General features: G+C 42.7%; 2 protein-coding genes and 1 long non-coding RNA gene across 6 annotated transcripts; 2 read left to right on the top strand and 1 right to left on the bottom strand.

Moving 5' to 3' along the window:
- Positions 1-634: 634 nt before the first annotated feature.
- Positions 635-1,666, bottom strand: LOC112588184 (uncharacterized). Its single transcript, XR_003112617.1, has 3 exons — positions 1,557-1,666; positions 1,124-1,330; positions 635-797 (listed from the first exon to the last, which is right to left on the bottom strand). It is a non-coding gene; the product is annotated as an uncharacterized LOC112588184 (long non-coding RNA).
- dop (microtubule-associated serine/threonine (MAST) protein kinase dop) lies at positions 650-13,809 on the top strand. Of its 3 annotated transcripts, none has more exons than XM_011152860.3 (21): positions 650-860; positions 996-1,075; positions 1,158-1,260; positions 1,615-1,696; positions 2,005-2,107; positions 2,186-2,409; positions 2,501-2,576; positions 2,651-2,881; positions 3,172-3,403; positions 3,480-3,814; positions 3,900-4,072; positions 4,166-4,236; positions 4,317-4,544; positions 4,641-4,868; positions 5,001-5,514; positions 5,867-6,051; positions 6,116-6,336; positions 6,635-6,967; positions 7,417-7,482; positions 7,856-8,345; positions 8,516-13,809. In XM_011152860.3, exons 1-21 carry the CDS (start codon positions 686-688, stop codon positions 9,385-9,387), a joined length of 5,022 nt encoding a protein of 1,673 aa, XP_011151162.2. In that variant the 5' UTR covers positions 650-685; the 3' UTR covers positions 9,388-13,809. The 3 variants fall into 3 exon arrangements, with proteins under 3 accessions (XP_011151162.2, XP_019700193.2, XP_025152807.1); XM_019844634.2 differs by having other exon boundaries at positions 5,001-5,544; XM_025297022.1 differs by lacking the exon at positions 7,417-7,482 and having other exon boundaries at positions 686-860; positions 5,001-5,544.
- A 1,327-nt stretch (positions 13,810-15,136) lies between these two features.
- Positions 15,137-21,258, top strand: LOC105190225 (prolyl 3-hydroxylase 2). Of its 2 annotated transcripts, XM_011152865.3 has the most exons (11): positions 15,137-15,454; positions 16,313-16,577; positions 17,322-17,646; positions 17,769-17,894; positions 18,065-18,201; positions 18,466-18,627; positions 19,177-19,425; positions 19,590-19,682; positions 19,823-19,973; positions 20,210-20,630; positions 20,747-21,258. In XM_011152865.3, exons 1-11 carry the CDS (start codon positions 15,222-15,224, stop codon positions 20,817-20,819), a joined length of 2,235 nt encoding a protein of 744 aa, XP_011151167.1. In that variant the 5' UTR covers positions 15,137-15,221; the 3' UTR covers positions 20,820-21,258. The 2 variants fall into 2 exon arrangements, with proteins under 2 accessions (XP_011151167.1, XP_011151170.1); XM_011152868.3 differs by lacking the exon at positions 20,747-21,258 and having other exon boundaries at positions 19,823-19,905; positions 20,210-20,543.
- The last annotated feature ends 3,422 nt before the right edge of the window (positions 21,259-24,680 follow it).

Below are 24,680 nucleotides of genomic sequence, written 5' to 3'. Positions count from 1 at the left end.
CCCCGTTTCGTCCTGTCCACCAGTCCCTGTATATTCCTCGCCTGGAGTGGAGTCTGTCATACCTTCCCGTAGGATTCCTTCGGATACTCGACCTGCGTCGCCGCTTCGTCGCTGACGTGCTTCTTCGAGTGCCGTTCTTTCGCGTGTATCCCCGACAGTTCCGGAACGCGATGTTTCTTCGTCAAGTAATCCGGAGAATCACGATCCTGGTGGAACTCTGTGATGATGGTCAGAAGCGATCGTGCAGAAGGTGCTGAAAACGCAAGGGAATCAGGAATCGAAGATTTTGGAATCGCACGTAGGTGTCCCGTATTCATTCCTCTTTTCTTCCTGAGTACTCTGAAAGGTGTGTCCCATAAATAAAATTGTTTATCTCGTTCAGTTGTATTTTTGTATGAACCAGACGTGCTGGGATTGTTGTCCCAGTAGGCAAATAGTGTATGAAGCATTGATTTGAATCTCTTTGCTTTGACAGTGTTTTCTTCTATCGCTTTCTGCATTTAAAATAAGGTAGACGTATCAAGGCTTTGAAAATGAGAAAGAAGATACTCCGCAAAAGATTCAGTTAGAACAAATAGATCTATTTATAGGAACGTATGGGAATATTGTCTTAATTGCTGTGAATTAAATGTCTGTTTATTTCCAGCTGTCGTATTTATCGAATAAAGACTCAGTGACTGAAATCATGGATCAGTCGAGAAACAGGCCGAGCAGGCCACGACTGCGTTCGCACGGCAACTCTGCTAGAGTGCTTGTGTTTGAAAATGAGACGGAAGAGACTGCTTGCAATGTGGAAACTGAAACGCATAAACGTCCAATCTTACCCAAAGTGGAGAGCAAAGAAGCTCCAGTTCGACCTGGTTAATAAAATTAATAAAATTTTATCTTGCACATTAATCACTTATATCAATTAAATTTCTTATATTTCTGTAAAACAATTTGTTCCACTTGATTATATATATCAAATATCATATAGTAATTATGTATACTTTTAGTGAGTGGAGAATTATCCAATCTAGTTCGTATGAGAAATTCTGCCATTGGAAAGTCAGCACCTTCTTTATCGGTTCATATAGTTAGTACATCTTGATTAATTATACATAAAATGGGATAATTTACTCACGTGTTCATTAACGATATTTTGTCATTCTTTCCAGCGTGATTTCAACATTCCTCGTCGTACCGCTAAAGCGGTTCATCGCAAATCTTTCATCGCCACCACGTCGCCTACCTTACCACGTTGCCATTCACCTTTATCAGGTATGTAATTTTAATTCTGTCCGTACAATCATCTCTAGTTACTTTTAGAATTGTTATCTTCTAACGGAGTCTAAAAATAAAAAAAAATATTACAATATCTTGAACACATACACATGCAGTATACTTCTGTTTTGATACATGTTAGATTTAGAATTGCAATACACTTATGCCTTGATATAGCATCCATAAAGGATTAGACTAGTTAAAAGATTCTGCATCTTTTTCTCTTTCTCTTTTTCTCTCTTCCGATATAAATTTCGCTTATACTTAGTACAAAGTGTTTTTATATCGTTTACCTGATTATTTACCGATAAAGGCGGATTAATTTTTTCTATTGCTTATTTCCCGATATAGCGTTCGTCCCAATCGTAGGCAGTCCCCTAGAGAGTCCTAGGATGTCATCCAGTCCACACTTTGCTTTTGCTCCGATTAAAAGGTACCTACTTCACACCTACTTTTTCTCTTAGGAGATTTAAATTAGTCCGATTTGATTGCTCAAGTAGCTAAAGTGTCGTCATTGTTAATCGCTATATCTTGTGCGAGTTATAAATAGAAAAGAAAAATGGTGATACAAAAACTGTTCTATGCGAAGTCGACGAAGAAAAGTAAAAGTCCAATCAAGAAATACCTGTAAGTTTTCGCATGATAAAAACGTCGGGACTCTTAGCATTTCATGATTTGTTAATCCGCACGAAGATTCTCAAGAAGCTGCTATTAATGAAATATTTTACCACTACGTTGAAGGATCGGCGGGAATGCTACAGGAACCGGTGATGGCAGAAGATGGTCAGTCGCCAGTTTACCGTCCAGCGGTTATGGAACAACGCCTGGCTCCAGTAATGTTTCGGTAGGCAAATAAATAAATTGATGTGCCAAGTGCCTAAGCCGTTTCGTTATTGTTAATTTGCAATTTGTATTCAATCAGTCGCAATACTCGAGCCAAGAACGTTTGCATCAACTGCCAAATGTTCCTACCAAGGACGAGTTGCGTATGTTATCTTGCCACTTTTCTAAACCTGGGACACCATGCTCTTCACATCCGGGCTTTCCAGGCTCTAGCATATCTAGTATCCCAGGTAGCGTGTCGCTTAGTCTCGAAGAGGAGGGTCGTCGATCGCCGTTGCATCGTCCACGTTCGCACAGTTTGAGGTATATCACGCGGATGACATCGCATTGAAAGAAATACAATCGCCATTATCGCTGTACAAATGATACCAATTGCTTACGATTTTTATCGCAGCAGCCCGAGCCGATCACCTGTTCTTGACAGCGAGATCGTCATGATGAATACTTTATACAAGGAGAGATTTCCGAAGGTACGGTCGTTCTTTCATTGAATAATTCTTGATAAGAAAACAGATTGTATTGGAGATCGATCATATGTTTATAGGCAACGCAACAAATGGAAGAACGACTGACCAATTTTATCAATGAAAACAAGGAGATAGACGAATACGAAGTGGTGGCTCACATGACACAGGATTCATTGCCAATTTTACGCTTTGTCCATCATCAAGTAATCGAAATGGCCAGAGACTGCTTACAAAAATCTCAGGAAAAATTAATTACAACGAGATACTTTTACGAAATGAGCGAAAACTTGGAACATCTGTTGATGGAGGTGTGTGTGTGTGTGTGTGTGTGTGTGTGTGTGTGTGTGTGTGTGTGTGTGTGTGTGTGTGTGTGTGTGTGTGTGCGTGTGCGTGTGCGTGTGCGTGTGCGTGTGCGTGTGCGTGTGCGTGTGCGTGTGCGTGTGCGTGTGCGTGTGTGTGTGTGTGTATATATATATATGTGTGTATATTGTACAAAGGATTAATTAACGCTTTATATAACGTGTATACACGTGGATTATGTGAATTTTCTGAGATAACGTGCGAGAGATGATTGTCATGTTCTTTCTCGTTTTTACAGACGAAAGATAAATCTTTAGAAGCTGCAACGAGACTAACAGGGCTGATAAGGAAACTTTTATTGGTTATATCGCGTCCAGCTCGTCTATTAGAGTGCTTGGAATTTGATCCCGAGGAATTTTACCATTTACTCGAGCAAGCGGAGGGTCAAGCCAAGATTAATGCTGGAATAAAAACCGATATTCCCCAATATATTATCACGAAACTTTCTTTAAGCAGAGATCCCATATCTGGTACATATTTTCATACTAATTCTAAAGTACGCTCTTCGAGATTATGTTGGTAAAACGTACGTTGAAATTTGTTCAGAGTTGCAAGAGGACTTGAATAAATTAGAAGATTCGGCGAGTTCGAGCGACAGCAATTTGCAACTGACATCGAGTCCGAATAAAGATGATGACAAGAATCAACGGATTCCGTGTGAGAATGACTACGAAGTACTGAAGCTTATCAGTAATGGCGCGTATGGTGCGGTGTATTTAGTGAAAGAAAAGACCACTCGACAAAGATTTGCCATGAAGAAAATCAATAAGAATAACTTAATGTTGCGAAATCAAGTGGAGCAAGTGTTTGCTGAAAGGGATATAATGAGCTTTACAGATAATCCATTTGTAGTTTCTATGTATTGTAGTTTTGAAACCAAGGTGGGCACATGCCACGTTTTCTCTGTCTAATGAGACTCATAGTATTTAATGCGCCGAATGCGTATCAAGAACTGTATGTTTTCAGAAACACTTATGCCTAGTAATGGAGTACGTAGAAGGAGGTGATTGCGCAAATCTTTTGAAAAATATCGGTCCACTGCCACCAGACATGGCAAGATTTTATTTCGCTGAAACTGTCCTGGCTGTTGAATATTTACATAGTTACGGCATTGTACATCGGGATTTGAAACCTGACAAGTAAGATCATATATTGTACGAAAGGAAAGATATGCTTACACGGATAGCTTCTATATATTAAATTTAGTAAAAATGTGTATTAATTCTTTTTAGTTTACTTATCACTGCCCTGGGACACATCAAGCTTACCGACTTCGGCCTCAGTAAAATGGGTTTAATGTCTTGTAAGTTGTACGAAGAACATCTGAATCATATGAGCGAGGTCGAATTTGCGAGCTAATTTGCCATCACATGTGTGTTTAAGTGGCGACGAACCTTTACGAGGGATACATTGACCGAGATACGCGACAGTTCTCGGATAAGCAAGTATTTGGTACACCAGAATATATTGCTCCGGAGGTCATATTACGTCAGGGTTACGGTAAACCAGTCGACTGGTGGTCCATGGGTATCATATTGTACGAATTTCTGATCGGCTGTGTTCCGTTTTTCGGTGAGACGCCTGAGGAATTATTTGCTCACACAGTGAACGGTAATATATTTATTATTATAATTACCTTGTTTATATACAACGTGTCCTCGCAAGTAAATATTGTAACGAACAATGAGATGAAATTCCGTTTTTTAGACGACATCGAATGGCCGGACGAGGACGACTGGCCTGTTCAGCCTGAGGCTAAGGATATTATAACAGTTCTTCTACATCAGAGTCCTAGAGATCGTTTGGGGACTGGCGGATCGCACGAAGTTAAGGAACATCCGTATTTTTATGGAGTAAACTGGAACAGTCTGCTCAGGCAGAAAGCTGAGTTCGTGCCGCAATTGGTCAACGATGAAGATACAAGCTATTTTGACAGTAAGTTTCAAGCATCGACCAATGCTTACGTACATTGTCGGAATCTCTTGGCGATTGTGGAAGTAACAATTAATCTTTTTATATTATTGTTGTCTCATTATGTTTTATCAATTTTTGTTTTTAATGTTTCAGCTCGTATGGATAGGTATAATCACGATTTAGGCGACGACACAGACGACACCGATGATTCTCCCTTGTTCGGCTCGTTCTCGTCGTACTCACCTCAATCGCGCAAAATCTCGCAAACGCGGCCGCCTCAGTTGAATCCTGACGTTGAGTCGGACGCTACGAAGAAACAATTGTTCCGTTACGAATTGGAGCGCACGGTCGCTCAATTATCGCTCGGTTCGAATGCGTCGTCCGTCACACCCCCGTCGAAACTGGCCGACGAGAAGCACCGGTCGCTCTCGTCGTTGAAGAACAGTTCCTGCACCGAAAATCAAAACAGAACCGATAAATCAAACACGTCAGCCACGTCCGCCACAGTCTCGAGCAACGAGTCCCAGCTGACGGTTGTGAAGAATGCCCAGACGGAGGGAATGTCGATTAACCTGAGCACACCCGATTCCTCGCAAACCGAGTCCGAGGACATTAGCCCGCAGATCCAGAGGAAGCGGCATACGCACTCCCGTGACAAGCTGCCCAGGTTCAGTATATCCGTTGATGACGAACACATGTGAGTCATTCAGTGCCACATCACTCCAATTTTAGTTCTAATCGACTCTCACATTCCTCACCATTGATTCATACCATTGATATGATGTCTATCTTCAATCTGCACACTTTTCTTTTTGTTTCACATGTGCGCGTATCTTAATATTTAACTTAAGTTAAAGTTACTTACCACGATAATCAAGATATTTGTGGTGTAACCTTTTGTATTCAACCCTCGCACAGTGAGGGCTATACATATACATGATTCATTGCTCGCGATACACCGCGAACACCGACCGACAGCATTCAATAGTAATGCAATAGCAATTCACTGTCGCTCGCAGGTTGGACCTGGCAGCGGCGAACAAAGACACGGCGGAAGATAGTAAGCATAATTCCAGCACCGACTCCTTCGAGTCCTTCAGCGCGATACCCATGTTACCGTCCGCGAGGCAGAAGTCCAGATCCGTCATCAAATCCGCGTCGACCAGTGGACTATCACTGGTCATCCCAACCAGCGACTTTTCTTGTATGTATTTCCCGAAGATGCAGCTTGGAATTTGCTCTCACGCGGGACATGTCCACATTTTCAGATGACGCGTCGCTGAATGCTCAACCCATCGAGTCACCGGGTGGCTCCTCAACCGCCTCCTCGAGGGACACTTCGCCCTGTCGCGAGCTGAGTCCTTTAGTGACTAGTCTGAAACCGCCCATTATTATCCGACGTGGACCATGCGGTTTTGGCTTTACCGTGCACACTATTAGAGTTTATTATGGCGACAGTGACTTATATACTATGCATCATCTAGTGATGGCAAGTGCAAATGATGGGATGAAAGGGTCCAGTAGCCGCGGTGCAATCTGTTAATTCACTGCTTCGCAGGTTTTATCAAATGGGGATTGAAAAGAAAATAATAAAAAAAAATAATACGCGTCCTCATACACACCACTTAATTAATATTTCATCAATTGATGTGCGCACATGCGCACCTACTGGCTACTGGCTTTACTTTTATCCAACGTGGAATATTATTTCACAATGCAGGATATACATTCCGTGTTAAGAAGCGCGGGTTGATCTTACGTGAATATTTCTCTTCTGCTTTTCACAGGCGGTCAATCAGTCCAGCCCGGCATTTGAAGCAGGCTTGAGACCGCGCGATTTGATAACGCACATAAACGACGAGCTGGTGCAAGGTCTGAGTCACACCGAGGTCCTGAAGCTGTTGCTGAGCGGTGGTGACCATGTGACGTTACGTAGCACGCCATTGGAAAACACCAGCATCAAGACCGGCGGTAGGAAGCGGGATCTCGCGCAGAGTAAGCTGGCACGCCGAACGTTGCACAAGCAGCGGAAACAGAAGCGCGATCACTCGGACAAGAAGCGCAAGACGTCGCTGTTCAAGCGGATTAGCTCGAAGCGCGCGAGTGTGGAGATGCAGCAGGTAAACGAGCAAAGTTCGCGTATTCGTGCAGCGACCTCGTGCTAAGCGGAAGTCGTCGTTTCGCAGGATTATTTGCATATCTTAGCGATACTTTTGACGTTGTGCAATTAATTGTCATGTCATTCGCGATTTGTGATATGTGAATCTGACGACAATTTCACGTACAAACAACAGGGATATAAGTAACTCGGCAAGCGCAAGCAAATAATTATAAGCAAGTATCAGTAAAATAAGAACTGACCGCGTCCATGGTCATTTATTTGTAACTCTGTTGCGTTCTGCTGCACGATACCTTTGACTTTGTTAATAACGTTTCAAACGGCAAAATGTTCGCACGAAAGAGTCACGTTTGTTCTTCTCCACACTGATATTACTGAGGGAACAAGAGACAAATAAGCTTATAAGGCACCAGCATACACTGATTATGTTAAGCGCATTTTCTTTTGCAGCCATTAACTATCAGTTGTCCATTGTCAGCACCCATTTTGCCCAGCGACAGCAAACCTCCACTTATGGTATGATTTCTTATTACATTTATTCGTTCGTCTTTTTACCGGTTTTTACCGCTGACATGACTTTTTTTGTTGCGTCGTTTCGTTGAGCAACGTATATATGTATATATATATATGTTTCCTTCTACGATTATTATGTAGCTTTTCCGAATGTGTGCGCTACACTCTGCAAGCGAAAACGTCCAAACGTCGGTGTAAATTTTGAGCAGACCTAAACAACACCCACACAATCGTCAGTTAATGCGTAAAATCTTTCAATTCTAGTCGGAGTCGGAGTGGATTTAATCTACCGAGAGATCACAAAGCAATACTACGCGGTACAGAAAAGAAAAACCTCGAACTTTATTCACTGGAAGCGCTCTTCGATCTTTTTCAGATGGCCGCCGGAATTTGCTCGCCCTCGATGGTCACACCCAGTCGATCGTTTCAGTCGTTTACTCGCTCGCAGGAGACGTCACCTTACTTCGCGGCATGCGCGAAATCTGTTTGTAGCCCGTCCCCGCCGACTAATCGCGCTAATTCGGAGTCTTATCATTCCACTGGGAATTCGAGCCCGTGCTCGAGCCCGAACTCCTCGTCACCGGGCTCCAACACGTCCGTGGGAAATCTCACCGGCATCTCGAACCAGTCGCACTACCAACGTCCGAGCACACTTCATGGTCTGAAGCACAAATTGCATACGGCTGCGAAGAACATCCATTCGCCGAATCGCAGGAAGTCCGTGGGCCATATACCGTTGTCGCCGTTGGCTAGAACGCCGAGTCCGTCACCGATACCCGCTAGCCCGACGAGAAGCCCGAGTCCGTTGGCGTTCCCCACGGGTCATCAGCCGGGTAGTTCCAACACCACACAGTCGTACAGTCCAGGTACGCCTAGAAAGAGAAACAAGGCGCAGAAAGCACTGCTATAACGTAACGATTGTTAATTCACTGTGTTTTTTATTTACATTATTTATAATTATTATTTATTGTACACTTAATCAAAACGATCGGGATTGTGACCACTCGACAATCGTATTCACGAACCCGTTTCCCAGGTGTGTGCTTGTCGACGCCGAATAGCCAGAAGAAAGGATACGGCCGTCCCAAGTCCGCAGAGCCGGGTTCGCCGTTACTTCGTCGAGCGCTCAGTCCCGACCGGCTGCATCCGCGCTCAGCGGAGAGCAAAACATCGATCTCGCCGTTGGCGAACACTGTGGTGAAGGTAACGCCTCGCGTAACTATCGCGCAATCGTCGCACAACGAGGCGTTCGACGACGCCGGCGACGGTTTCAAGGAGACCGCTGATGCGAAAGGTGATAAGAAAGTGCCAAGCGAGCAGAAAGCGGATTATTCGAAATTGACGCACGGTATATCCATCAATTTGGGAAACGTGAGCATGTCGAATTCTTGCGCGGGCACGCAGCTGCCGCGGATAGCCGAGGAGAAAGACTCACCGACTGGTAGCAAGGGTGACGACTACACATCGAAGGAGATCAGCGAGAAGAGCGAGAAGCAGTCGACGAGTGCCAGCCAATCTGGAGATGCTGGGAATAATGAGGCGCGCTGCGACAATGAACACGTGATCACGGTTATCGATAAGGCGTCGCAGAGCAGCAAAAAGGAGGAGAACGTTCAGCCCGCAGGTGTTTCAGCGAACACGCAGCTAATGCATCACGTTACTACTACTACTACTACTACTGCGACCTCGCAGAAAAACGTGGACCAGAGACACGGTCAAGCTGGCGAGAAGTCGACTACGTCGTCCTTGACACACAAGACGCACGTGTTCGAGCAGAAAGCTTCCGCCAAGGGCAACGTAGAGGCTCATCAGGAGGCTAGGAAGTTACTGAAGAAACATAAGATCGAGTCCACCGACAGTACGCACGAGAGCAACGCTCCGCTGGGAAAGGACAAGAAGAACAATTAATACCGGCGTTGGTAATGGAGGAGGAGAAAAAAGCATCGGTCGAATATATATGTCGCGAAGAATCTTTTTGATTAGATATCTGTGTGTTAATCAAACGCGAGATAAGAAGCAAGTCATCTTCCGCAGGATTTGAAGTGGAAGATATCTGATGTTCGTACGAGACACGAGAGACTAATCAAAAGGAGAAGAGAGAAAGAGGAAGAGAGGGAGAAGACGAGAGAAAAGCGAGCAGAAGAGAGAGAGAGAGAGAGAGAGAGAGATGGCAGATTTTGAATTTATAGCTTTATGAAATTTCTATATTCAAATCTATAGGCTTCCGTCAAACAAATACCTGAAAGCGATTAAGATACTTATATTTCCGAGAGGTTTTAACTATTTTTCCGTAAAGTAAAATGTTTGTCATACACAAGAGACGTACGATCGCATGACGAGGAACATTCAAACAGATATACAGGCGAGAGAGAGAGAGAGAGGGGGGGTGGAGGGGGGAGAGAGAGAGAGAGAGAGAGAGATACGTTATTTTAATTGTGTCCAAACGCATATTCGTAAAGTTACTAACTCGAAATCACGAAACGGCATATTATAGTTGCTCCAGCAGTGAGACCACGTTTCAAGTGAAGTGAAGTTATGCTTCGGGCTACAGTATTTACACGATCTCATTTACATTTGTATCTAATATTAGTGCACATACACATATACACACATATATACATACGCTCACCCATACACCAGAGAAACACACATTCATGTTCACATATATAAATATATAGTCGACATAGTATTCGATGGCTCGCATATATCATCTTGCGTACGGTATAATTTTATAATAGGGTGTTTATTTTTCAGAAATTTGGGGAAAAAAGCGGAGAAAGAGAATTATATACGATACGCTATTTTATCGCGATAATTTATATACAAGATGATTCCGTTGGACACATTGTCGTGAGATAATCGAAATTACAGAGAGAGAAAGAGAGAGCAAGAGAGCAGTGATATGTGCCGTTACGAAGAGAGATGCAATTGGTGTTTGCACATTCGCATAACTCAGGTATCTCGTCGCGTATAACTGCTTAACGATGTTACATCATCATATAGGTCAATTAGAAGTATACAGGTATACCTACTGTCCACTAGCACAGCAGAATCAAACACTTATCGCCGCGGAAGCATCTTGCATAATTTAAACGGTAGAGATAGCAGCAGAGATATATGAAAGGTTGAAGCTCGATACACCGCAAAATGCATTGAAATTTTAGTATTATACATATATATATATGTATCATTAGTTTCACACACTGTTAATTTATTGTATATACATATATATATATAATATTGTATAATATTAACGAGTCGAGAATGCTTTTACCAGAGAATATATTAGCGTTTCGTTACACTTGTGTTACATTTGATCGAATTTGAATTTATTTTTGCTCGCTGTTGCGTCAACGAATAAAACGAAAAAAAAAAAAGAAACGAGAGGGAAATGAATCTGCATCAGCATCGAAAAACAAGCAAGCAAGCTTCGTCTCTGCCATAGATACAATTTGTCCGCATTGCCACAAGCGATACATGACACCAGTAATTTTGTCGCAAATCAGCACGATGATTCAGTCAGCTGAGAATCGATTAGCTCGTTTTCGAATCAATGGTAATCGGTACGTGCTGACATTTGTAAAATTGTATTTGATCACATGTCCCGTATTGATCAACTGTCGCTAACAAAATCGTAGCTTCTATTCAGTCGATAGAATCGCGAATTCTATTAGCGATTATCATCGAGACGTGAAAAAAAGTGTCGCAGATGCTATTCGTTAATAGAATTGAGTCGCACTGATCGATATTTGTAAAAGTCTGCGTGTTTATTGTTGCAGAATTCGGTAATAGTCGTTTTAGCTTCGCTTAGCAAGAATGTAATGCCAGCTTTGTTTTTTTTTTTTTTTTTATTTATTCGTGTAGTCTCCTTTTTTCCTTCTTTTCTCTTTGTAGTCCGTCCGATTATACAAATGTTAGCGCGTACTATAATCACTGCTCATAGCGATAAAATCTACTCTAAATGTTCATGTTGCTCATTAGTTGTATAAAACGATACGTTCACGCCATGCGATAAAATTAAACTTGTAGACGTAAGGCTATTATTACATGTAAGAAGAAAAACTGCGCGGCGCTGAGCGCTTCGAGCGACTGGGCAATTTGCTGCGGTAGCTTAAAGCACGCGAATTTTCGTCGGAAAGTCCCGCGATGAGTTTTTTCTATCGGGGATTTTCCGCGGGACTTATTTCTAAATTTTCACCGCATATCGTCGATTACCTCGGTATTCACACGCGCTTGTGTACTCGAGTTTCGTATCTAAAACGGGAGCCTCAACAATCTCGGACTCTTCGGACGAAGATTTCGCGCGAGATTTCACAATTTCTCTCCCACGCGAACGGTAACGGCGCGATAGATTTAGAGACACGTATCCGAGTAATTTCTTTCTATCACTTCGTGACGAGCCATGTTAATCGAATTGACGTATCGAGCGATGTTATTGAGTAGGTAGGTAATGTCGCGCTTTAATGGAGTCGAGCGCAGAGCGAGCTCGAGTCGTCGCACGAGGGAGGCTGAATTGTTCGCTAATAGACATCGCACCTTCGTCTTGTTTGTTGAGCATTTTTTCGTTGAGCATTGTATATCTCGCTGAGTTACTGATATTATCATTGACGTCCGTTTTAGTCTTTAGTCGTTACTGCGTAGGTGCTCGCGATTTCGAAAATGCGGCTAAGTTTCCTGAACACGTTGCGAGCCATATATACTATTTATTACGGCAAGGGAGTCGAGGAAGTAAACTTCCTCCTCTTCGCAGCTTTTGAGCAAATTTTTGTAATTCGTCGTCGATCGACTCGTTTTCGCTATTGTTATTGTTTAAAAAGTTGTGTGGTTTAGCTTCCTTCATTATGATGTGATGTTTTGGTGTTTCTTCGGAGAATACTTCGGCGATTCGTTGAGTGATATCGTGTGAGCGCGTCGCTACAAATTAGAGAAGGGAGAAATACACGTAGAGACACACGCTCCACCTAATAAGTATAAATCATACTTTACATCGTGTCGTACGTAGTGCGCCCCGTGTGAACGATTCTGAAGCGATTCACTCGGAGGAACGACATACATGATTATTGCAATCAGGAAACTCAGTCCTAGAAGATTTAAAGGAGCACTGGATGTTTCCGCGTATTAAGTTTCGTGTAACGGTATGGAGTAATTAATATTATTCGTAGGCTGTCGTAGCTAGCGTGTATGAGTTGTACATTATTATTACATCATAGACACGAAAGCATTATTGTTACTTTTCGAATCGATAGAGACAGGGACGGAAAGAGAAGGGGAGCCGTTTCCATTGTCATGCTTGCGTATCGTAAGTGACCGGTTAACGAGAGAGAGAGGGAGGGAGGGAGGGAGGGGGGGAGAGAGAGAGAGAGAGAGAGAGAGAGACGCTTCTCGTAACGAGCTACGAGATTTGTAAATTCTTTAAAATGATGCCGTATAAAATCAGCAGAACGAGTATCGAGAACGATGAGTCGCTTTGTCGCGAAGGACAATCTAACGTGGATGAGGCACAAAGGTAGCACAGAGTAGCCGAGTTGGCGTTACCCCGTGATTCTATCGTTTCCCGGAATAAGGTAAAGGACACGGCTCCGACTTTTAGTATTGTACATGAATTCGTTCTCGTAAGAGACAGTCGCGCGCGCATAGACATTAAGAGCGCACGTAGAACGTGTCATCGTCGTAATCGTTGCGGACGGCGTGAGTTTGCAAGACAGCGAACTCGAGTCGTGTGTGTTTGTTTGTTTGTGCGTGAGGTTTCTCTGGAACGTTGAATGAATTTGCAGGAAACACAAATGAAGAAGAGACGCGTGCGCGTCTGGTTTTGTTGAGAATCTAACGGGTTCGTTTGAAGGATGAGATAAGCCCATGATTGATCTGTCGGGAGAAGAGAAAGAGATCCATTTTAGATGACTTCATATTTAAACGGAGTGAATGAACGATTAGGTGATTGTGTACTTATTTTCATTCTCGCATTGAAGCTTCCGATATTATTTCGTTACCTTTTACCGTCGGTTGTGATTTTATAGGGAGAAGAATATGCGAGCGAGTGATGAATGTGTTGCTATATCTATAAAAGCGGTTACTTTCTTTTTTTTTCTTTTCTCTTTTCTTCTTGTCACACACACATATACACACACACACACACACAACGCAGCGCAGGTTTCCCTGGAACGTCAGAATATCCAGACTCCCTTCAGCGCGCATTCGGCAGCTTGAAACGAAGCGTCGGCCGCACGTGTGCGTATACTTTCTTTTGTATCGCTACGAGAGCAAACAAGATGATTGTACTTGAGTGTGATTGTAACAAGATACAGATTTGTATAAATGCCAATGATACGCATCGAGTCACCTGTCCTCATTCCCTCACCAGTCGACTTTGCTCGTCCTCATCAACCTTGCTTTATCGTTACTTGACGACTCGCCACGCAACATGTCACCCGATCATCCGGTGTAAAGCGAACGGGACATCCGGGCCGGTACCAGGCGATACCGTGGGAGTTTCACTCACATTTGCATTATTTAACGCCTGTCGGTGTCGGGCGTTGAGAAACAGGATCCTTGAAAACCAGCAACGTCCTATAACGAGCAATAGTTACGGTGCTCGCCGGTATTCGCTATTCAAAGGCGACTTTTGCTCGATGAAGCGGAGTGCCGGGACGCGAACAGTCGGCGGTTCTGTCTGGAAACAAACGTGAGCATTCATTTGCGACATCAGTTCGATCGGAATATCAAACACGGTGAGACTGATCGCCCATCATCGTTCGACCATTAAGATGAACGTCCCAATGGACGGCCATGTTCCAGTATCCGGCCATTTTGAAAAAAAAATATTTACTGTTTATTTTAACAGTAATGAATGAAAGTAATAACTTATTGTTGTAAATTTTTTAATGTTGTTTTATTGTAAATTGTATTGTAAAATTTATTATTGTAAAAAAAATTCCAATATTTGACGATTGGTTGGGAAACAAGTATACTCAATTTGATGCTTTTGTGTTAATATAAAAATTAATCAAACAAGTGTACGCTTATGGTTTGACAAAATAGTGGTCAATCGTTAATGAATTCATTAAGAGATAGCATCTGCATTTATATTATTTCCCGTAAGCACATACTAATTTTTTAATTGCGACTCTCAGACACTGGGACAAATATATCCAAACATTGGGCCATAACCTGTTTCAAATGTTGAGTCACTGGTGCATTAACGCGCTTTATTACTTATGTAAATATTTCATTAATAATATATATATATATACCCATATAGCACAAAAGTTGCAGCAATATTGCTGCAACGTTGCTGTAACATTACAATATTGCAGCAATGTTGCTGCAACTTTTGTGCTGTATGGGTACATTGGCTTAAATCTTTCCTCTCTACTTAAGGAAATCTAAAGGTTTCGAATAAATGCAAATATTTGTATCAAAACTATTCTTAATATTATATATTGCATTTTTTGTGACTACCTACCCTTGAACATCCGGTTATCGGCACTTATCTTACTTGTCCAAGTTACCGCTTCGCAGTCGCGCCATGGCAGCTTCTCGTGAGTCGCCCTGTACACGGTGATCCACGACGACGACGACGCGCGTGTGTGCGTGCGTGAGCGCGACATCCGACCCACGCGAGAGCGATCCGCGCTTTAGCAGCCATCCAGCTCTCGCGTCAGTACAGCTTCAGACGACGGCCTGTCGAGAAGAAGAGGAAGAAAAAGAAGAAGAAGAAGAAACAGCTGAAGCACCAGCTGAAGATGAGGCTCCTCGTTGCCGCTCCGCTCGTGCTGCTGTTCGCGGCGTGCGCCTACTGTACCGACGCGATCGAGACGAACGAGATCGAAGACGAGGGCGACGACGACAAAGTTCGTGCGGACACGCGCAAGGAACACGAACTGCCGATCGCCGAGGTCTTCGAGAACGCGGTCCAGGCGTACCTCGAGGATGACTGGCGCGGCTGTCTCATGGGCTTCAACGAGGCCCTGTACAGGTACGCCTTCGGCGGCTGCTTTCATTTTTTTTTTCTCGCAGCCGGCGCTCGATATATCGATTCCGCGGCGCGCTCGATTGACGCGATGATGAGCCAACTTTACGCCGTATTTGCCAGTGAAATCGAACAACGCTGATTCCCTGTTAATGTGCTCGTTAATCGCGTGTGGAATTGATGTCGCGGAAAGGGAACAGCAAATACCTAACCCAAAATACCGACGACCACCTGGACGATGAGAATGCCGACGGAGGAGTTCGCGGAGGTGAGCTGCGCATCACGACGCGTTACTTGGTCTGTTCTTTTCAGCTGCGTTACTGAATTACCAATGCAATAAGTTAGAGTGGGACAACTATATTATTTCTCGCTCTAATTTATCGCAGCAGTTGTAACATTGTAACTAGAAAGAACAGATCCTCTCTCACGGCTCTCAATTTAACGCGGCGATGAAACGATTAAGCCTTGACTCCAAATGCCGGCCTTGCGGCGCTTTAATAAGTCGTGAAGCAAATTAGGCGCGCTCCGAATTCGTGCGGCTGCTCGTCGCGACGGAATACCGGTAGTGGCTTTCGCGTGCGCGCGCATTTCACGGCTTCCTCGGCAGCTATTTAAACATGTCAGGTCAGGTCTTGGCTGAAAAATCTGTCGATCGCTTAACTTACGAGTAACGAACCGTCTCGTCTCCGATTCTCGAGGTAACGTATTTTTCTCTTTTCGTGGAAAAATATCCCGCCGAAGATGAAGCGCGTGTACGCGCGCGCGATCGCTTCTTCAATCTGCTGCATATTGTTATAAACGTGTTTGAAGTTTTTAATTTAATGCAGCTCACTTGTCTCTTGTTAAACGCGCGACATTTTGCAGGTACAGGAGGTACAAACGCATGATAACGATATGCCGACAAAAGTGCAAAACGGAGGCGGCGGGCTCCTCGCCGATCGTCGCCGAGGACATCGAAGATCTGCATTTCTATGAGAAGAAAGTACGGGAGACACTTTGCTTGATGAAATGCAATCAGGATTATCGAGAGATCGCGGGTGCGGGGGCGCTCAAGCGACTCCCACGCAAGACGGAGAAAAAATTTGTCGAATACGCCGCTTACGAGTATCTTCACATCTGCTATTTCAAGGTGTGAAAATAAACGCGATTCTCGCGCGAATTCTCGAGGTAACGCATTTCCCTTTTCGTGGGAAAATATCCCGCTGAAGATGAAGCGTGTACGATCACTTCCGATCTTCAATCCGCTACATATTGTTAATAACGTTTTAAGCTTAATTTAATTCAGTTATATTGTTATCAAAGTTTTAAGTTCAGCTCAGTTGATCATTCAGTTATGTCTGATATAGTTTTTCATTGCACGTCGTCTAAGTCGTATTTACTTAGAGAACGAGAAATAGGAGAGAGGAGAGGCGAGGAAGTAGAAGAGAGAAACGAAGAAGAAGATTCACAGCGTCACGAAAATACACACTCCTCCAAACCCTAATCTGGCGGATTACGCAATTTTGGCGTGGCTGGCACGCTACGCTTCGCGCTTTAACGACTCTGACTTGACCCGCGATGACGATACGCATCGTCTTAATTATTAGATTAGATTAGCGCGGCTCTATTTTGGAGAGTTTTACGTAATCGCTCGTTACTCGATAAACCCTCGGAAGCCTTGAGAGATGTTTTGGTCGAAATGGAAAAGAGGAGGCCTTTTTCTCGTACTGATAAAATCATATTTGCGAGTTTGCTGTTGTGTGTGTATATGTGTGTGAGAATCGTAGAAATAAATTTATTCGCGAAATAAAACTATAGTTCCGCCGAAAAATGCGATCCATCTGCGCGATATGCCGCGATATGTCAATTATAGCTGTAAATTAATTTTTTGCAGAAAGAGAAATATCAAGACGCGGCGAACGCGGCCTTCACCTTCCTGATCTATCATCCAGATCATGAAATGACGAGGAGGAATCTTAGGTACTATCTGACTTTGCCTGGCGTAGTCGAAGAGAAGATTGTGAATCTGGAGGCGGCCCCTTTCATCCAGATGTACGTCCGAGGAGTTCAAGCATACGAGGATGAGAATTATAAGGAGGCCGTGGGCGAGTTTGAGAGCTCCCTCGGATCTTACATGGAATCCGAGGAGGAATGCAGGATTTATTGCGAGGGCCCGTTCGACCAAGGATGGTATCCTGAATTCACGTCGTCGGTAGCGAGTAAGATTCTATTTGACTTGTAATTTTGTTACAATATACAACTATAATTATTTAATTATCTTACGATTTAATAACAATATATAATTCGCTGTATGTTAATAATCTTTGATAATCTCTTTTAGATCATTTTACATTCTGTCTAAAGTGCAAGCGTGAATGTTCGCTCAACTTGAACAGCGTGAATGGCGAATATCGGAATAATTTGCTCAGCAGTCATTACAATTACTTGCAATTTGCTTATTACAAGTGTGAGTGGTTTAATTTCATTCGACCGATTTGAATGGAGACATCCTACTCAATAACAGTCGGTACATCTCCAAGAGGAGATTATAAAACAGCGCGGTATCATAGAATACAATTGATTAGAAATATCAGACACATTTTTAAAAATAACGTTTTTCGTCTCTTTTGCGAATAGTGGGCAATATGAAAGCAGCCTGCGCAGCGGTTGCGAGTTATTTGTTATTTTTACCTGCGGATGAGACAATGCTTCATAATAAGGATTACTATAGTGCCCAGCCGAAAGTGACGGATGATTACTTTACGCCAAGACAAGTATGTAAAAATTAAATTACTCGATTATCAAACATTTAAATTATCAGAGATAAGCGAAGTAGTGCCCTCCCCTGTGCAACTGTATTTATTTTAGAGAGTCTTGATTCATACAGCATAAATGATTCAGAGACATCTTAGAGAAAGAGTGTGAAAGATATCCTATTTATTTTAAATATTTCCAGAATATCTATAAGACATATTTTAAACATTTGTGTCGTTTGGAAATAAAGTAAACTTACGGACAGTAATAAATATTACTTCCAGGAGGCACTTGCTTACGTGAAGAGGCAAGAATATGAGTTGATGCTGTTGCATTACATATCGGAGGAATTTGCAGTGATCGACGCCAGGTTTGACGCATTTATCAAGAAGAATAGCACAAAGAAGAGTAGTAAAAAGAAAGAGAAAGGGAAAGAATTCGGGAAGGTAAAGAACGAGATATATAATTGATTGACGCGTGATTAAATGCGTGTCGACGTAATCGTAAGATCTTAAAACGTAATCTTTGTTGTATTTTGTTCTTTGAATTTTTGTTCGAAGGATGATGCACGCATAAACATAACCATTGGATATCGTGTTTAAACCGGTTGTTCGAAAACGATCGACGGACTGTGTGTGTTCTGAGTACATTGCCATTAGTTTTAATATCAAGATACCCTCTGCTCTCTGTATATATATATATATACTGGAAGAACAATAAAAAGCTCACAAGTGTTTTATTATTAAGAGTGGACTTTCATTGTGGGGAAGAAATATTGTGTTGACTATCTTTGACTTTGATAAAATTGAAACGTTAACGGAATTGTCGATTTGAAGTCGATTTTAATGCACGATAATAAATTGTCACTAAGGGAGATCCTCCATTTGATCGTCTCTTTAAATGCAACCCTATTTGCTTCTGCGCTCATAACTATGCAGGAATGCAGGCGCTACGAGTATCATTTCAGCATTTTACTCATTATGACTTTCTTTCAGAACTCTTTCGCCAGATCGATCTTGCACCCTCCTCCGGGACATTCTCCATCCACCCGGATGCAATACCTGGGAAACTTATCGGTGATCCGAGACAAAGAGGAAGAAAGAGAGACGCGAAGAGACCGAATCGTAGTAAAAGATGACGTACGATTAATAGCGGCGGAGAACGAGCTGGGTGGAATGAATCGCTATGTTGCCGACAGTTTTCTCAATTCAACCGAATGTGATTTGCTTACGCAATTGGCTCAGGTATTATTTCCTGTATTTAATCAATACAGACAAAAATCAATCCTCTATTCTCTAGTATCCAAATTCCATTTTCAGTAGAACATGTTTCTTTTAGAACAAATTCATTGTTGACAAAGTCCAATTTTTAATTGTCATCCATTTTCAATAAAACTCATAAATTTCAGATTGCCGTGGAAGGAGACGGCTACGAGGAGAACAAGAGTCCGCATTCACCTTATGAGCGCTTCGAAGGTGTAACTGTCGGCAGAGTTGCTTTGGTAAGAATTATTCACAGGGGGGAAAATCAACGTTCATTACAAGTTAAGAGGAACATTTCACGTGCTGGAACTCCTGCAAGAGAAATCTTTCATAATATTAGCGATCGATCTCAGTGCACGTGCTGCTGTTCTCATTGTAGATGGTGTACCTCGGTCTGACGAAACCGGAACTGCTGGAGCTGTTCTTGCAAAGCACGGAAGCAGCTCGCGATCACGTGGAAAGGTATTTCGACCTTGATCAACAACTGTATTTCACCTACACCCATTTGGTCTGCCGAACGGCATTACCCGGTAATTTTCATCTGACGCATCCTCGCGCTTCCGCTGTCACTTTCGCTGATATGCTCGCATCGTAACACTTGGTAACGGCATGTACAAATTAATCCATTTGTTCAAGCAAAAACAACCTCTGCTTGTTCAAAGACACACGCAGAATATTACGCAGAGTATACACGTATACTCGGAAGAACAATGAGGACGTCGGGAAGAGAATGTCCCATCTTATCATTTCGGTCGTTCATTTCTAGATGCGCCGGCGAATCGAGTCGACCTGAGCCACGAGATACACGCCGACAATTGCCTGATAAAAAACGGGAGCTCCTGCGTGCGAGAGAATCCTGCATACACATGGCGAGATTACTCGGCGATTCTGTATCTCAACGATGACTTCGATGGCGGCGAATTCTTCTTCGTCGATGATCGGAAGGAACGTCGAGTTCAAGGCATTGTGCATCCCCGATGTGGACGTATGGTGGCTTTCTCTGCCGGCGGTGAGAATCTTCACGGTGTTCGGGCCGTACGTAGCGGCAGGAGATGCGCCGTAGCGTTGTGGTTTACTCAGGACGACAAATACTTGGAGTACGAGAGAGTGGTGGCGGATACTATGCTGAAGCGAGTTCGCTTATTTGGTGCAGTCCCACGGGAAGGTACTCATCAAGCACCTCTCAGGTAGAATACAAACTATCGTTCGATTGTTAATTGAAGAGGGACTTCGGATCGCACTTCTTCGGATATCATTTTTTTGCAAACTGTACAGATCAACTGAAGCTTATTTTTTTGCCCAGGTACGAGGACATGCTGATCCAATGCTTCAAGGAAGACGAGATGTTGAGGCATATACTGAGAGAATCTTCATGAGGAAGAAGCGAAGACGATAATATCGATTGCGCAAGTTTTCACGAGACGTAGGTGCTATTTTTGTTTCGCTCTCCCGACGAATGGCTGGTCCATTGAGCCGGAAATCCGTGAGAATTTTTCACAGATTATTTATAATGCGAAAATAAGTTACACGATAAGGTCGATAACGTTTGATACGTACACTTCGTCGAGTCAACTAGTATTTAATCGTAGAACGTACCAATGAAATCTCGCGAAAACTTACACAATAATTAAACGATACACGCTAATGATGGAATGCTGCGATCATCGCAGTCGCGGTTTATAGAAAATATTCTAAATCTTTATTAGAACATGGACATTACATGTCAACAGGTTTACATAATCACGCTATGCATCGCGCAATACGTGTATGTGTATGTGTGTGTGTGTATGTGTTTTGTGTAGTGTATATCTGTATATCATATTATTAATTTATTTCTTGTATTTATATTATGTATAAGAGTTACTCGTGTACGAGTACACGGCTGCATGCATCATCATAATCATCATCATTATCATCACCTTCTTCTTCTGCCTCTTATTTATTACACGGTGGCCAAGCCCCGTACACATAATGTTGGACTTCACACATCTCTTTATAAATCAATTCCGTCGATTAAGCGTGCGTATATACCGGTCGCTATTAACACCGTCGTTGACGTTACTACATCTCGCCTCTAAACAGCCGACGTCCGCGACCTGCCCGTTCTGCGTCGTCGTAATCGCGGGACAAACAACGACACGCACTTGCCAGATCGCCGATAAGACGCGAACGATTCGGCGGGAGGAGGTAGATGAGAGAGTCGTGGAAAAAGAGGAAGAGCTGAAACTCGCATTTTTTGCTCTCCGCGAGAGCTCTTCGTATCTTCCAAGATGAAGTTGAAATAATCTGCCATGTGATACGACACTTGGAATAAATCGCCCGGGTTTTTGTCTTGAAATGTAGACGAGGAAATCGCTGAAAGAAGAAGGAACGAACTTGACGAAGAGTCCCTTTTGCGAGAACTGGACGTAATTTTGCGAAAACTCTCTAAGAATCGTGTATTTCGCTTCGTTAAACTGCTCCGACCGACCGGATTCATTCATGCGAAGACTAAAAACTCGCGAGCTCACGTTGATAACGTAAATGGTATTTACCAGCAATATGACCTCGCGACTTGTTATTTTGCAACACACGACAATTTACTATTTGCAATCAGCTATCGTTATCAACGTAGAAGCCTCGTCGATTCGAAAATCACGAAGTTCAGAGTAATATATGACCTGTTAGCAAAAATACATTTCATTTTTTGCGTATCGTGCTTCTACTTGATTAATAACACGTATGCGACACTGCGTCTGATTGACAATAGAAAAATCGACTATGACCCTCCGCCGACTTCGATTGTCAAATTCGTCTCCTTCTTTTTCTTCGCGTATCAAGCGTTAAATAATATCTCCGCTATGGGTTGTCGTTTGTAAATAACATGTACAAACGCACACGTAAGACAATGAAACTGATAGATACTCGCACAATAAGATCGCCTTCGTAATTCAATATGGAATAAAATAGGAGAACGTGTTTGGTATGTGCATATATGTGTGTGTGTGTGTGTGTATGTTTTTTATATTCCTCGTTTCTTTAAACCTTCTCCGCCAGCGTCGTCATCGTTACCGGGATCGATCAGGAAGAAAGTCGGGAACGCGATTACGATACGCCATATTATAATATATATGTATATATATAATATATATGTTTCAATACAAACGTTTATTACGAAATTATATGGTGACATCTGCGTATCACAGGAGAGCTCAGTCGATTCTTCAGAAACCACTCCATCATCGTGTCAAATGATAAAACGAGGGAAAAAAACAACCGTAACAAGTTGCTACATCAATAGTAATATTAATAATGTATTGAAGTGTGCATCATAGTCGAACAGTTTTTGATTGTAGACCTTTGTATTTGTGTGAAGAACCGTGAGATGTGTGACGGACGAACGAAATGCAAAAGTAAAATCTATCGAGCGAAACCCCAATATCTATCGATATAAAATTTCGTCTTGTTAGCAAATTAAAAATTTCGGATGGAGTGGTCGCTAATTTCGTCATATTTTACAGATGTTTTCGTATTGCTCTTCAAAGACCTTGTTTTGTGTGTCGCCCCTCTCTTCATGATATACAATCTAAAAAGTAATGTCGAAAGTGACGATTTCGCGTCATTTCATAAAATAGGCGCGCTGAGAGAATGTGTGAGTGAGTGAGTGAGTGAGTGAGTGAGTGAGTGAGTGAGTGAGTAAGTGAGTGAGTGAGTGAGAGAGAGAGAGAGAGGCGCAGAGTATCGCAGGAATTATCGCTGATAATTAATGACAATAACAATAATATATAATAATGATGATAATTATTATCTCTTACCGGTGTACTGTCTGCTTTGAAAGCGGCGGAAAGTGTAAAAAAACGATACGTCCCGTCTATGTGAGCGATCGTTACAACGAAAGGACGTACCATTAGTGCCCGTCAATTCGAAAAAGCCAGACTCAACTTCCGAGATGCTACCTAATAACGAGCTTACGGCTTAACAATTATCGAAGATAGTTTAGTTAGTTTCAAAAGCGGGAGAAATCGTAAATTCTTAGACCCGAAGGACAGCGAGAGTACGCGCAATGAATGTTTCTATAACCGGCCGCTCGAAACACGGAAGAAAGCATCAAGTGTGCCGGACTGTTTTTGTATAATTCAAGTTAGACCACTAAGGAGAGTTATATTACTTCGTAAATCTTACTATGTACATTTATCGATGTGTGATTGCGTGCTCGCTCGCACACGCGCGCGCGCGCGCGCGCGCACACACACACACACACACACACACACACACACACACACACACACACACACACACACACACACACACACACACACACACACGCACGCACGCACGCACGCACGCACGCACACACGCATCCGAAACCGGTCCTCTCTTGTGCATGACCTCGAGCTGTACCTCGACGTGCACTTGGCCGCATCGGGGTAATCTCGCTACAAGAGAAAAAATGCACAACACGAATGAGCCCGATTACACATCGTGGAAAATGAGGAGCGTTTCGTGAACGAAAGATCGACGTTGTCCTCGAGAGTAGAAATTAACCCATTCAACGGCCACTATCATCCCCTTCTCTCTTTTCGCAGGGACGAGAATTTTGCATTGTAAGTAAACAAAGTATGATTTATAAGCAATAAATAATATCTCTCTTTTTGTATTCCTTCGACATCTCTGTATTCCCAAATATATAATTAAAGTTCTCCACGAGAATAATTCGTCTATATTGTTCTATCTAACAATTTTAGTATCGGTAATTCTAATTTCTCGCGCGCTCATAAATATAAAAATAATTTTACAATTCAAGTCATTCATAAATATGGCCTTCAATGGATTAACGAAATGCCATCATGTATAGTAGTTAGTCTAAAATAATAATAAAAGATGAAAATGATATAATCTAGCGAGCAACGGGAATTTTCCGAATCCGACTACGTATTGCACAGTAATATCTCGTTAGACTGCATCGTCATTACACAGTTATACGTACTCGTAGTTTCGGCAATATGATTCTCCAGATGTACGCGAGACTGAAATGAGGAGAAAGTAGAAGGCAAATCTTCCGATAAATCGCAACGCGTTATAGTCGGGATACCCGATATGCAATCCGAGATCTCTACGAAATAATCGCCAAAATTGATCAATAATTGCTCAACGCTGATCAATTATTGACGCGAATAAGGAATCCTGTTCGAATGTGCCATCAGGCTTAAAGATTGGCTCGCGCCAAGAAATCGATGTTTCGTATGAAACGCCTCAAC

Source organism: Harpegnathos saltator, unplaced genomic scaffold (genome assembly GCF_003227715.2).
Source record: "Harpegnathos saltator strain DR-91 unplaced genomic scaffold, Hsal_v8.6 scaffold10, whole genome shotgun sequence".
Classification (NCBI taxonomy): domain Eukaryota; kingdom Metazoa; phylum Arthropoda; class Insecta; order Hymenoptera; family Formicidae; genus Harpegnathos; species Harpegnathos saltator.
Note: the sequence above shows the minus strand (reverse complement) of the source record. Positions and strands in the feature narration are given on the sequence as shown.

Bases quoted from the DNA above. Each gene is read 5' to 3' on its own strand.
- dop (XM_019844634.2), top strand. From the start codon at position 686: ATGGATCAGTCGAGAAACAGGCCGAGCAGGCCACGACTGCGTTCGCAC. The intron at 2,882-3,171 runs GTGTGTGTGTGT...TCGTTTTTACAG, and splicing joins TGGAACATCTGTTGATGGAG to ACGAAAGATAAATCTTTAGA. The intron at 4,869-5,000 runs GTAAGTTTCAAG...TTAATGTTTCAG, and splicing joins AGATACAAGCTATTTTGACA to CTCGTATGGATAGGTATAAT.
- LOC105190225 (XM_011152865.3), top strand. From the start codon at position 15,222: ATGAGGCTCCTCGTTGCCGCTCCGCTCGTGCTGCTGTTCGCGGCGTGC. The intron at 15,455-16,312 runs GTACGCCTTCGG...GACATTTTGCAG, and splicing joins TTCAACGAGGCCCTGTACAG to GTACAGGAGGTACAAACGCA. The intron at 18,202-18,465 runs GTATGTAAAAAT...TATTACTTCCAG, and splicing joins ATTACTTTACGCCAAGACAA to GAGGCACTTGCTTACGTGAA.